Source organism: Typha angustifolia, chromosome 13 (genome assembly GCF_048772165.1).
Source record: "Typha angustifolia cultivar Huaian chromosome 13, ASM4877216v1, whole genome shotgun sequence".
In the NCBI taxonomy this organism is placed as follows: domain Eukaryota; kingdom Viridiplantae; phylum Streptophyta; class Magnoliopsida; order Poales; family Typhaceae; genus Typha; species Typha angustifolia.
Window position 1 is genome coordinate 2867364 of NC_133251.1, and position 13153 is coordinate 2880516.

Genomic DNA, 13153 nt, shown 5'->3' on the forward strand with positions numbered 1-13153 from the left:
AATAGAGTTTCTTTAGCAGAGAAAAATGTAAACATCTCATTATAACGGAAACCTGTAAAGTTAATAGCATCCTATAGAGAAAGAACGACGTGAAAGAAGATCCAATCACGAAGTAATTGTAAGTATGTCTTAGATCAATGTACATATAAGTAAAACGAGAGGGGAATCACCAGAAGTCAATTGGCGTTTGGAAACATCTGTTATAAATAGAGTTACTATTGCAAAGAAGCCATAAACTTCTAACAGTACCGGAAGCCGGTGGAGAAAGACAGCTTCACAGCTTTTTTGAGAATACAAAAATTAGAACACAAATGAAAGAATAGCCAACAGATGTAGTCCGTGAGGGTACAATCATGTCTGCCTGAATGCACTGTACACAAGCATGTTGGAAGTCCAAGGGAAGGTAGGACTATCTGTTATCTGATTTGCGTCTCTTTGGCACTTGTGGAGATTGCTCGCCGCCGGAGTGTCCTACTGCTTGATTAGTAGAGCCAGGATTTGTGCAATCCTGAAAACAGAAGGGTGACAAAACAAATTAAATCAAGGGAGGACTTGGTGTAATTAATTAATGGATACCAAATTCCAAAGAGCAACTGATGCTACCTAACTTCTCTCATTAAAATAAATAGAAAAGAGTATGCAGATGCATTGGATGAAAACAAGATGCCTTATCTCTTTAAACTCACAATAGATCTGCAAGTCCTAACTGTAAGCGTGAAGTTAGGGCGTTAACTATTACGAAGAAAAACAATAACATTAATATGTAGCAGATTTGGTTATTTCACGAGTCTATGAAATTTTAATTTTATGTACTGAAGTTGGACTCAGGAATGAATCAATGAAGTGGCTTGTACCTTGGGAATGCAAGTTGCGGCAGTGGCTGAACAACTCTTACTATTTGCTCGTTTTCCCAGATTGATCTGCACGGACATACTGGCTCGAGACAGATCTACACCGGAGCTCCGTAAGGCCACAGTCAGTGTGGTCAACAGCCTATGCACGTTCATGAGGGAAGGAAAATACACTAGTATCATGGCCTTTCTTATGAAAATTGAACTCAAGAAAAAAATTTATTTTGCAAAAAGTGTAGGACTACTCAGCCAGATCAAACATTGAAGTTGAAGATTGTTTAAATGCTGGAAAGCTGAAATGGTACTCTCCAGAAGAATGCATAAAAATGATTAAACCATTGACGGCCAATCTTGGATGAGCTAAGGTAAATTATTTGAAAGATAATTATATCACTAGTACTTTAGTCGAAGCACCACACAGATTTTTTTTTTTCTTTCAGAAATGTCAGGTATTGTTAAAGATTTAGAGAAACCTCTGAAATCTGTTTCTTACTTGAAAAGGTCAGGCGTGGTAAATTAAAATATTTATGGAAGTAAAATTTAGTAAGCATGATACAAGTCCAGAGGACGACACATTTAACTTCTTAATGATGGTCAAACCAACAGAATTTTAATAGCAGGAAGCTAGTTCAAACATCATAATGTTGCCAAATATGCATAGGGAAGACATAATATACAGGAACTATCATATTCGATTCCTAGTGCATGCATAATATAAACACAAAAGCAACAAAAGGAAGCATAGGTAGAAGTATAAAATAGATGGGTCATGATAAACAAACGATGACCAACAGAAAAGAACCAGTTATTTCTTTAAAAACGTACTCTTGGGAGTATGAACTGGACAAGCTTATTGTGCCGTCATCTATTGTCAGCTCTCCTTGTTCTTTCAAAATTTTGTTGCTAATGGTACAATCAGTGACACTAGACGGTCTCAACCATTGGGCTTGGGGCTGAGGTGTGATGACATCTGCAATGGAAAGAAACATCTGCCATGACTGAATAACAATGCTTCCCCTTCCAACAGATGAAATAAAATTGGCTACAAAATAATAAATGCACCAACCGCCTTACTTGCAAAATTTGGAGGAGGTTCCAGTACTCTGTTAGAGACACCATTCAGCAGGTCAGTTTCTGTCAGACTATGTGCACCTGAGACAACTGCAGGTGTAGACGGAATGCGATTGTCATGTAACCTTCCAGAAAACAGACATCCAGGTGGAGCAGAGACAGTTTTTATGACTCGTGCAGGGTCAGAAATATCATCTCCCATGGATTGACTATTTTTCTGTGGCAAGAATAAAGTAATCTGAGAATGCTTCCCAAAAGACTCAAACAAATCTGATTACCAAACATTATTTCCAAGGACAAAACATGCACTAAAAACATTATTCCCCAACTCCAAGGGTTCAACAATCATTACCCATGGTGTTAACTTAGCATTATCTTGATTCCTTCCTGACGCGTGCTTTGGTACCTTCTCTTGCAAAAACCGGATGTATTCAATGACCTGCACCAACAGAGCGACCCAGACAGGCCTGTATTTACAGAAGTCAACAGAAATGATATAGTGTGAAGGAAAATGAAATGAAAGAGTACTACCTCAAGAAGAAAAGATGCTTTATCTCTCTTCTGGTCACTATGTGGTATAAGTTCTCTAAGTATCTGAAATCTGCATGGTGGATCAATAATTCATTTTCAGTGAACTTGGTCAAAGTTGGCGCTAGTAAGTACAGAGCATTTTAAATTAAAAAAAAGTACAGAGCATTATTTGCTTTGTGAATCATTATCCTTTCCAACCTTGCCTACTACTACTCTGAGGCAAGTTATTCATTCCGTTATATAGTGTCATTAAACAATTCAGGACTCTAGAATTCAATTTATATAGTGATCTACTAGAACAGTGATAAAGGAGATCCCATTTTAGCTTTCGAACTGTGCAGTAGGTCGACCTACCCTACCTGTCATTGATTTTGCTTCTCCTCCTCTGCTCGGTGGCCGAATGCTTCGATCTTGGGGTGTTGGGCCTCTGATCTGAGCCGCTGACTGTCCCATCTATTTTATTGGTTAACTCTGCTAAAGGGAAAAAGATAAAAGAACCTTGAATGCAATTATTGATCTCAAAAGCTTAAGCTGTCAAGTAACGAACCAACAATAAACTTCTTTCTCCAATATATTCAAACAGATAAAAAGGAACGGGAAAGAAAAGATCGAACCTTTATGTGAAGAAGAGGGGGCCTCCTTCCCGGCGAAATCTTCTTCTTCCTCGTCATCGTCGTCGTCAAACCCCCTGCTTGATCTGGAAGGTGTCTCCATGAGTCTCTTCCTCTCTGGATGATGCCTGCGTCAGGAATTACAACTCTAAGAGACACTAAAGAAATTTGCTGGAAATCAAAGGAGGAAAAGGAGGAGACGAACCTGGAGTGGGAGGAGAGGGATCCCAAGGCCGCGAACGGGGATTGCCACTGCCCTGCGCGAGAAGATAATTAAAAGGAATTCATGGGTGGTTGGGTAGTTTATTTAAATCCATTCCCTCTTTCACGGATCCTTCGTACGCAGAAGAACCCATGACCAACATAGGATGGCCAAGGCCTCGTGACGTCAGGTACAATCACGTTCAGGTGGGGGCTACCCATGGTGTTGTGTTAGTGACGTAGTGACCCAAGAGGCCCAAGACCCAAGATGAGGAGTTTGCGATCACTACCCACACGGAAGACGCTTCTCGGGACAATAAGCTCATATTCTACTGATAAAAAGTAAAAATAATCTAACTAGGTTCCTTTTATAAGAACTATGTTTGAGAAGATTTTTTATTTATTTATCAAAAGCAACCTATGTTATATAAACTCTAGATAATATCTATATTTGACCCCAGTATTTTACTTTAAATACATCAACGATATTTTTAATTTTTAAAAATAAAACTAAATTATCTGAAATACTCTTTATTTGATTTTATTAAATTCTGCTTCTCTTTTAATTTGTATCCTAATCTTAAAAATTAAGCTCATTTTATATCTATAATAAATTTAACTTATTTATACGATAACTATCAGTTGGAAAAAATTAACATCAAGATGTTTTGACTCTTTTTACTGCACAATCATCTGGCTGGGAGTGTTCATCATTGATGAAATATTACCTTGAGATCTGGATTCCGTTGCCGAAGGGTTACTGTTACCCCGCAGCGTAAAAGGGACGCCACCGTAAGGGACGAAGCTCCCGTTCGCGGACTCGGGTTTGCTTTCCGCATCGAACCCACCAACTACTCGACACGCGCCCCGCTCCGGCTTAACCGCCCCCCTCGATCCGCGATTGTTCACGTGGCCCATGGCGCCCGGGAGCGCACGATCCGCCGTCCGAGCTATGGGGCCCCCGGCAGCGACGGCCCATGCCGCTCCCCTGTCCTTCTCGGCCTTCTCCAGCGGCCGCAGGAAGTCGTGCGTCTCCAGAGAGAAGCCTGCGATTCAAAACAGACGGTCGAGATCAGCCGATGCATCGAGGAATCGACGGCGACTGTGGGGCCCGCAGCTTAATGCACGTGATTTCCAAAAGTAACCGAGATTACGCATCAGGAGGAAGAGGGGGGGGGGGGGGAAATAAGATAGATAGCCTTAGATTATAAACCGATCGAGATATAGCCCACGGATTGCAGAGCAATCTAGTTAGGATTAAAACCTCGGGAAGGCGGCGGTCTTGGATCTTGTTGCTGGAAGGATGAATCCTTGGGGTAGAGCGAAAGGAAATCGTGAGGCGCTTCCTGTCCTGCGAGTTAATCCAGCTCACATATCAAACTAATTATAATTCACGATGAAACAATTCAAGACTCCTAAGTACTAACAATACACGTACCTTGGAGCTCCATCTTTACAAGTTCGAACGCTTCCTTCTGCCAGAATTACTCTAATAATCCACTCAATTCCGAAGAATTCACGAAGACCTCACCACCGGCAGATCGAAGCTAAACCGTGAGAGAGATCGCAAAAAAGAAACAAATCTACACCTGGATCCGACTTGAGAAAAGATCGAGAAGGAATCCGAGATCAATCGTCTCCGGGATCTCGAATGAAAAGAATAGATCGAGGTCTAGAGAGCGCGGAAGAGAGGAGCGGAGGAGAAATTATAGTTGGAGTTTAAAGGCGAACGGGCGACCAGAGAATAATAAGAGATCGAGGTTTTTATCTCTCCAAACTACGGCGCCCATTTTTTGCCTCTTTACATTGACGGCGTAACCACGAAATTAACGGCCGTAACACCATCGTCTATTGTCCTCTTCCTACAACCATCCCTTCGCCGACTCAATCGCCGAGGAGGCCAGGAAGCTCAGAGCCGTCCGATTAGCGACGCGAGGATGGGACCGATCACGTGCCGTACGGTGAGTTGACTACGGCTGATAGTTGGAGGAGAGTAACAGCTAGCGTAGGAATAAAAAGAATGGAAGGGAGAGATGATTAGCACTAATCCCGATTAAAAAGTTCGTTAGGGGATAATAAGAAGCAAAGCAGTGCTCCACGTGACGGTGGGGCCCTCTCCCTCCGCACCACTTCACATGACCCGATGGCCGTAATGACTAATGAGAGAGAGGCCCTCCCCTCACTCATGCTCTGAGATTCCCCCCCCACCCACTTATTATAAACATCCATTTTATTTTTGCGTACAAAATTAATATAGATTATGCATGTGCTCATTTGCTTTATTCTATTAATTTGTGGTTTCTAGTTTATGATCTATTTTTTTAGAGAGTTAATTTATATATCAATTAAAAAAAAAACTAATCTCTTTAATTATAAAATATGCTTCTTTCCTTTCACAAAAAGCAAGTCCTCCCTCCACACTTGCCATGTAGATATGGAACAAGCTTGAGGCAAACTTAGACACCATCATATCATCGACACAATATCGATCAACTCATGTAACTATATGTACCCCTTAATTGCCCGCTGCCCGTTGCCCGTTGCCCGTTGCCCAAGCATGCATGCACGAACCAAATGAACCCCCACGTTGTGACAAAGACTCGTGAGGGTAGGAGATATGGCACGACTTCCGAGAAGCTTAGGGAACCGAGCCAGGGAGAAGAGTGTCCTGCAAAAGTTTGGCAAGGGTGGCCACGTGAGCTGTGTGACTCAGCGCATGCACGTGCGAACAGTGCAGGAGACCATGTCACCATCTGAGACCTGAGACCTGAGACCAGACAGTACGTACGTAGGATAGATGCATGGCTCTCACATATAATAAGTAAGTGCCTTTCCTTTCACTGCTCTATTGTTAATCAGTAGATATCTAGATTTTTAACTTAAATCCGAGCACGGTGCTAAGTCTTATACCGACCATTAATTAACAATCATAAGTGCACATGGCTACTCCCGTAGTTAGTTAGTCCAAAATGTTTCCATCATCTCTGCTCAACAAAAATCTAACTTCTAATAAAGTTCGATTCAAAAAGGTAGTAGAGAGGAAGGATACGAAGACACAAACAAACGCACCACATTCATGAAGACAGGTATTAAATTAAATAAAGCTTGCTTGCTCTTGATTAGGAGTACAATATTGAAACTCCCTCGTACTCATTATGCAATCAGTTTAGGGATCAGTAAACAACCATTAATTCCTACCGCTACCTCCCACTGCGAACACGTAGCGCTAGCTAATCTCTTCACCTCGAGTGTGATTAAGATTACTCCCAAGAAGAAAATAATAAAAAGAAAAGCTGTCACGTGAAGGGGGCACACCACCGCACGCACGCGCCTAAAAAGCGACAGGTCGTTGAGCACATGCTTTCCGTTTAGCTGTCCCTCGCTGGCCCCCACGTGCCGACCCGGCCGTTTACCGTCCCCCGCTTCAGACGGCGCTCCGTTATAGGCCGACGGCGCCGCGAGATGCGCTGCTCGTCATCCGGTCATTCTACTAGGCCGGGCCGGGCCAGGCCCAATCCCTCACATACATCAACGATGCTAATAAGATCAAAAGCCTTACGAAGTCATCCGAGCTTCTTAGCCCATGGGCCTCTATCTCTACATGTTCATAGGGAAGCTAAGTCTATCTGAAGAATGGAAGCATGAGAAAGAGAATGGAAAGATAACATCGCAGTAGACTCAAGCATTGAAGACAGTAAGAAGAAGAACCATTCTCGAAGTGATAGTCTCTCTTTAATTGGTACAGTTTTATCTGATTAACATAGAAGAACTGATGTTGCCCAAAAAACAACATGACCCAAACAAAAAAGAAACACCTAATATTTGCAAGTCTAAAGCTGAAGGTTACTTATTACAAGTCTCAAGCACAGCAGGTTCAAAATTGCCCATTCTTAGTGATTCTTATATTAATCCTACCCAAGATATATAATTATGTATGTATATATGTGGGCTATGCTGGCTTGGAGGCATTAACACCTCTCCTAATACCTTATTGATCGACTAAAAGAACAACACCACCATAAATCCTATAAGCAAAAAAAATAATTAAAAACAAAGAGGTGGTATCTAATATATGCATATATATATATATATTCTAGAACTATATAGCTAGGGTTCGTCGTCGAAATCGTGTAAGGGTACGTCATTGTTGATCGGCGGGCGACGGCGTGCCTTTGCATGGTAGTCCTTGCTCATCATGTTGAACATATCAGTAGCTTCATCTCTGTACTTATGTGGCTTAATTCTCTCAAATGGACCCTGGGATAAGGTGGTCGCATGATAGGTTTGCAAGTCTTCCCTACTTGGGTGTTTAGGTATTGCACTCGACTTCAATTTGGTGGTCTTGGAATCCTGAACCAGGAAAAATGAAATAAGTGAGTAGTTTATGATACCAAAGGTATACTTCTAGTTAAGTAGCTCTTCAAATGTTAATTGCAGAATAAATGGATTCTACTGTGTGGATAAGAAAGAACAAGGTAAGGAGATCAGAAAGACCTTTTCATCCATCTGTTTACTTGGTGAATCTTCTGGCTTCTTTAAAGTGTTACTGGCCTTTCCTGCATCCAGAAAACGAATTAAGCTATCTGTTTTCTGGCATCACACATTGCTATCTGTCATGGTATAGAAACTTCACAATCCCAGATTCTCAAACTTTTCAATTTAGAGATGGTAAAAGAGAAGAGAAGCTGTACATCACATATAAACTGCAAGATTAATTCCATGGAAAGTGTAGTAAAAGATTCCTTTAAACATTAAAGAGAACTCCATACAAGTACACTATTGAGGGTTTACTTTCTCTCTCCTATTGTTAGTAAACAAAAAAGATAGCCTAACTCTATGAGTAAGTAGCCTAAGAGCCCTTTTTTTTTCCCTTAGTTGTTCTTTGGGGGATGAGTCTTGGGGAGATGGTAATCTGAACTGAAAGGTATAAAAACAAGTTTGACCCTGGAAAGGAGTCTTTTACCACTCAACCCACCCACTAAATTCAACTCTCCTCTCCCTCCATAGCCATTTTTTCTAACAGAAGAGTTTGCACCTGTGTTGATTGAGCCTTTCACTTCCATGGCTTCATCTTTCTCCACATTCACTGCACTCATCTTCCTTCCTCCCAGCAATCTACTCCTGGTTGTGGCAACCACGGCGGCCTCCTCGCGAAGTCCCTGCGAACAATTTCATCTCAAAAAAAACAAAAAGAGGAAAGAAAACTACTTCCACTTTATAAAATGAAAGCTTATAACTTGACTAGAAAGGTTTCTGTTAAAATAGACAAACCAGATTCATCACGCCGACAATCGACTGATCGTGATTCTTTGATGCTACACCGAACACTGCAGCGAAAGAGTGCTAGCTTTTATTCTTTTCCTTCATGCCAAGTAAAGATTGAAGCAGAGAAACTCACCGTGGTTGGCATTTGCAATAGAGAGCAAAAGCCCAAGAAGAAGAAGAAGAAGAAGAAGAAGACGACTTGTGCACCCTACGAACCCCATGACCTTTCTCTAACTCCTAACCTTTAGGTATGCCAGCTCCAAAAGCAGCAGAAGAAAGGGAAGAGAGGAAGAGAGGAGTGGAGAAGTAGCTAGGCTTATATAAAGGATTCAACCCAAACTCTAACAAGTCAAAGCTAGGATTCCAACTGTCCTTGTTATCATTTTTAACCAGCCCTCCTCACTATTTTCAATGCCTTGCTCCTGTTTGGCACTTGGAAATACTCAAACCCCATGAGGCAAAGTTCAAAGTACACACACACACACACACACACAAAGAGAGAGAGAGAGAGAGAGAGAGAGAGAGAGAGAGAGAGAGAGAGAGAGAGAGAGAGAGAGAGAGGTTGAATGTGGTCCTTTGGATGTGATTTAAATCGTAAAATGGCGTGGAATGGAAGATACGTTTGTTTCGGGCCTGTCTGCCCCCCATGCATGCAACGAGGAGGAGAGGAGTTGGAAGTTAGTGGCCATGGCTTTTGCCAACCCACCAAGCCTAGGGCTTTGTGGCTACCCTTCATTAAACTTTTAATGGACCCAATTCCCCAAATGTGCACATCTTTAGGGCCGGCTTCTTGTGTTTGTTCATGCCGCTGGCCATTTGGGTTTTAAATAACATCACCCAACTTGCCCTTTGTTCATACAGTATAGCCTGCTGTAAGTGTGAAGAGAGGAAGTGCATGAACACTGTTATAATGACTTATAAACACTTTAATCCATATTTGATCCAAATGGCTTGATTCCCCCGACTGGATTTCACCAGTAAACTTCTGAAAAGAAAATTTGACATTTGTCAGCGTAACCATTTGTTTAGTTAGAGAGAGTTTGATATAATACTAGATTCTGTCACTGTGATAAACTAATATATACCAAGTTGCAGCTAGAGTGAGATTAACAGTGCTGATAGTCAAAAAAAAATTGTTCTCATGCATCAAGAGGGTCAGATTTTGTCGGTAAACATATGCCGTGCCCGATGTTTTGAATCCATCGCACTATCAAGATGACACATTTAACATGGATTAGGTGCACTATTTGTTGAGACACAAGAGAGTTACACTGCGACTGAAAATAGAGTTCCACATGAACTTTAGAACCAGTATAAGCCGATGGTCCAAGAAGATATATATAAATCATTTTGTTTTGTTTCTTTCTTCTATTTTTAATGTGAGATTAAACTTTCACATTTGATAGTTGATACTGAATGTGAGTCTAATATCAACCGCTCCCCTCGAGTCTAAATTATTATTATTAACTATCTCTTGTGCCTACACTAGTCTGATTGTCTAATGCCATCGACAGCTCTTTATAAGTCACTGCGAACCGACTCATCCAAGTTAATTCTATGTATCGAGTGCACCTTTTATGCTCGAGACCAATCTCAAGATTGTAACTCTCAAAAGTTGAATCACATAAGGACAATATCCATTAGAGCTATAAAGTTAGTCACACTAAATTACTTCAAAGTAGTTTAAAATTATCGAACCGTCAACTTTAATATCACCTAGTCTAAGTGAAACAAGATTTTGACCCAAATCTTAGAATCCAGCTAAACTCTAAAACTCAAACTATTAATTAGGTCCAGGCTCAAACACCTCTCTTACCTTTTCTCCGTTTTTAACGTGGGGGGAGAGGGCTGAACTCTAATATTATTTACCAAAATCAATAAACAAAGATAACGTGAACTTTATGCTACTGATTTGGAGATATAAAAAAAATTCAAGAACATTGTGAAGGCTAGCATGTAACGCCTAGCTAGAATTATATAGGTCCTAAGAGATCATTAATAGGACTTAATACTTCTAGCCCTCTAGAAATATTCTCAAAGGGATTGATGCTTTCCGTTTGAAGCGGAGAATCTTGATCAGAGAGCAATTGTTCTTTTCCTTTGACTTGGGAAGTGAGACACAAGCATTTATATATATATAAATATAGCTTGGTCAAGTAGTATTTGTTCTCTCGATCTATCAGCACTAAAATAGAAGCATAAGTAGTACTAGTAGAGTTCTTATATATATAGTTATAGTTATATTGCATATATTCCATCTTAATCATTACAAACTAATTAATCCAAGAATGGAGTGCCCATTACCACATGAGATCATATATATAGAACTACCAAACCCTTAATCCCGATTAGCAATATTAAAATGGGTAATTAGGGGCAGTAAACATGATTAATTAGGGAAGAGCCCAGGCTTAGAACACGAGGGCGTGCTGCCCAACTCTCTACCAGTGGAAGCCTTTCGAGAATCGCGTCGCCTGTTCCACGAGTCGGTTCGAAATGTTTAATCCCTATGTAGCGTATCATGATATGCCACTTGGCGACCTTTTGGTACGCACAATATTTATCAAGCTAATGGGGCCCAATCTTTCTTTTAAGCTTAGATTTAGATATAAACCAAATAAATGATCAACTATCTTTTTAGCCGACATATTAAGTTAATTAGCATATGCTTTAAGCGCTGTGTATCATCAAACTATTATTTCAAACTAAACACTATTAAAACATAGATCTAAGTCATCGGACTGCTGCGCTATTACACCACCGAGTTATTAATTAAACTAAACCATTAAATTAAGTTAAGAAATTATCAAATAAAATTTTCAGTAATAATTAATTAGAATTGGAGTCAATCTTTTACCGCCTTAGTTACATAGAAGAGAAATATATCAATTGTGGTAAATATGGGCTAGACAAAAGGCCAATTCTTCCTAAATACAGTGACACTTAGGCTTCACTAATTTTTTATCTACCCAGTCTAGGTTTCAAATTATATGTGTCGCCGAACAATTGCTCTGAACCAAAGGCTACCGAGATCTGCTTCAAGTCGTTGCGTTGACGAGCTGCTCTTCCAAGCTCACTGCATAGTCGAGCTATTAACTAAATTGAACCAAGCCACTAAACCACTAAATAATTTTTTCACCATATCACTAAATAATTTCTCCATAATATTATTTATGGTTAAAATCGAACTCATAATCTTATTGGAACATTCTCGATGCCAATGAGTCAAAATACTGGATCTATGACCTCGCTGAATCATAAACAGAGGATTGTTTGCAATGTCGGATGCATGAATATGTCGCGGTTGAGATATTTTCAGAAAGATAGGAGGACAATTTGGAGATTGCATGTGATCACACATCAAAAGGAATGCGTGCCTCTATTTATTTAATCCAGGAGAGTCCCGTCTCTCTCTCTCTCTCTCTCTCTCTCTCTCTCTCTCTCTCTATATATATATATATATACGTGACACGTCAGTAGGACAGGTTGCATTCCGTACGGCTCGGGGTACGCGACCGAGGAGATGGACCAATAAACTAAGGTGTGGATCGAGTTGCATGGCAGTAGGAACCAGCTCAAGGACCGATGAGAGCTTTGACTGTTAGTACAAGGGAAAGCACAAGCACCCACTGAGCTGGAGGTGGTATTTGTAAACTGCAAAGATTACCGAAGACGAAGAGAAAGGGGTGGGTGGATTTGCAAATGTGTCAATGCCACTACTTGGGCTTTGTCTGGGCCCAATTTGGACCCTCCGGATCGGACTGGCCCACGAGATAATGACGATCGGCCCGTAGTGGTCTGATCGGCTCAAGCCCGGCCCATTTATTCCTCTACTATAAATTGAAGCTTATACCTCTCTTGTACCCTTTGCGGCCTCCTCGATATCCATTTGTGCCGGCGTGTTCACAGCTCCGCCTCTCTTCTCCGAGCTCCTCCTCCTCCTCCTCCTCCATCCTCCATCCTCTCCCCTTCTCGAGTGAGATATGCCCTGCAACTGATGCCGCCCCGAAAGCCTGACCCTAGAAATATCCAGGTACCAAGAACCCCCGCGCTCGTCCTCCTCCTCCACCGCTTCTAAGAACTGTTCTGATTGTTTTTTCTTTGTTCTTTTCCTATTTCTTTGCGACAGATTGATAGGCTCTTTTCGCATGGCACTCCAGCTCCATAGAAGGCTGTTCTCCTCGAGCTGCTTGTGTAGAAGCCTTTCTCACCCGCCCCGGCTTGCGCCAAACATGGTGCGGCTTCTTGATCTTTTCTTTTTACTCTCTCATTTTTATTAGTCATTAGCTTCAAGAAACGTGATCATGAGTGGTGAAAATTGAGGGAAGGTGCTTTCTTACTTGTTACTCGCCTTCTGTGTTGTGCCTGTTTCTTGTTTGCGTGTATTGTCTACCATCATGAACATACAATCTTGGTTGTTTTGATATTCTTTTAGGTAGTATTTAATTTCCAAATTGGGATCTTCTCATGCTTTCATATTTAATTCTTCTGGATGTTGTTGTAATTGCTCTTCAAGAAGCGGGATTATTAGTTTGATAGTCATGGATTGCAATTAGTTTATTCTGTTTCTGGTCTGCTATATGAAAATTTCAGCTTATTCCTTGTTTGTTCTGTTGCCTATCA

At 41.0% G+C, this 13153-nt stretch overlaps 3 protein-coding genes across 3 annotated transcripts in view; 1 reads left to right on the forward strand and 2 right to left on the reverse strand.

Annotated features, from left to right (window-relative positions):
- Positions 1-180: 180 nt before the first annotated feature.
- LOC140774991 (transcription factor BIM2-like) lies at positions 181-5020 on the reverse strand. Its single transcript, XM_073118199.1, has 12 exons — positions 4704-5020; positions 4530-4616; positions 3994-4311; positions 3270-3321; positions 3068-3192; positions 2813-2924; positions 2454-2523; positions 2275-2361; positions 1926-2139; positions 1677-1821; positions 855-993; positions 181-508 (listed from the first exon to the last, which is right to left on the reverse strand). The coding sequence occupies exons 1-12, from the start codon at positions 4714-4716 to the stop codon at positions 410-412; spliced, it is 1461 nt and encodes a 486-aa protein (XP_072974300.1). The 5' UTR covers positions 4717-5020; the 3' UTR covers positions 181-409.
- Positions 5021-6960: 1940 nt separating this feature from the next.
- LOC140774573 (uncharacterized) lies at positions 6961-8803 on the reverse strand. Its single transcript, XM_073117614.1, has 5 exons — positions 8664-8803; positions 8537-8592; positions 8301-8424; positions 7760-7821; positions 6961-7615 (listed from the first exon to the last, which is right to left on the reverse strand). The coding sequence occupies exons 1-5, from the start codon at positions 8749-8751 to the stop codon at positions 7373-7375; spliced, it is 573 nt and encodes a 190-aa protein (XP_072973715.1). The 5' UTR covers positions 8752-8803; the 3' UTR covers positions 6961-7372.
- A 3602-nt stretch (positions 8804-12405) lies between these two features.
- The window catches only part of LOC140773008 (uncharacterized), a 31451-nt gene continuing 30703 nt past the window's right edge, over positions 12406-13153 (forward strand). The window contains exons 1-2 of the mRNA XM_073115313.1: positions 12406-12563; positions 12660-12765. Coding sequence (XP_072971414.1) covers positions 12679-12765 — 87 coding nt within the window. The 5' untranslated portion in view covers positions 12406-12563; positions 12660-12678. The remainder of the gene's footprint in view (positions 12564-12659; positions 12766-13153) is intronic.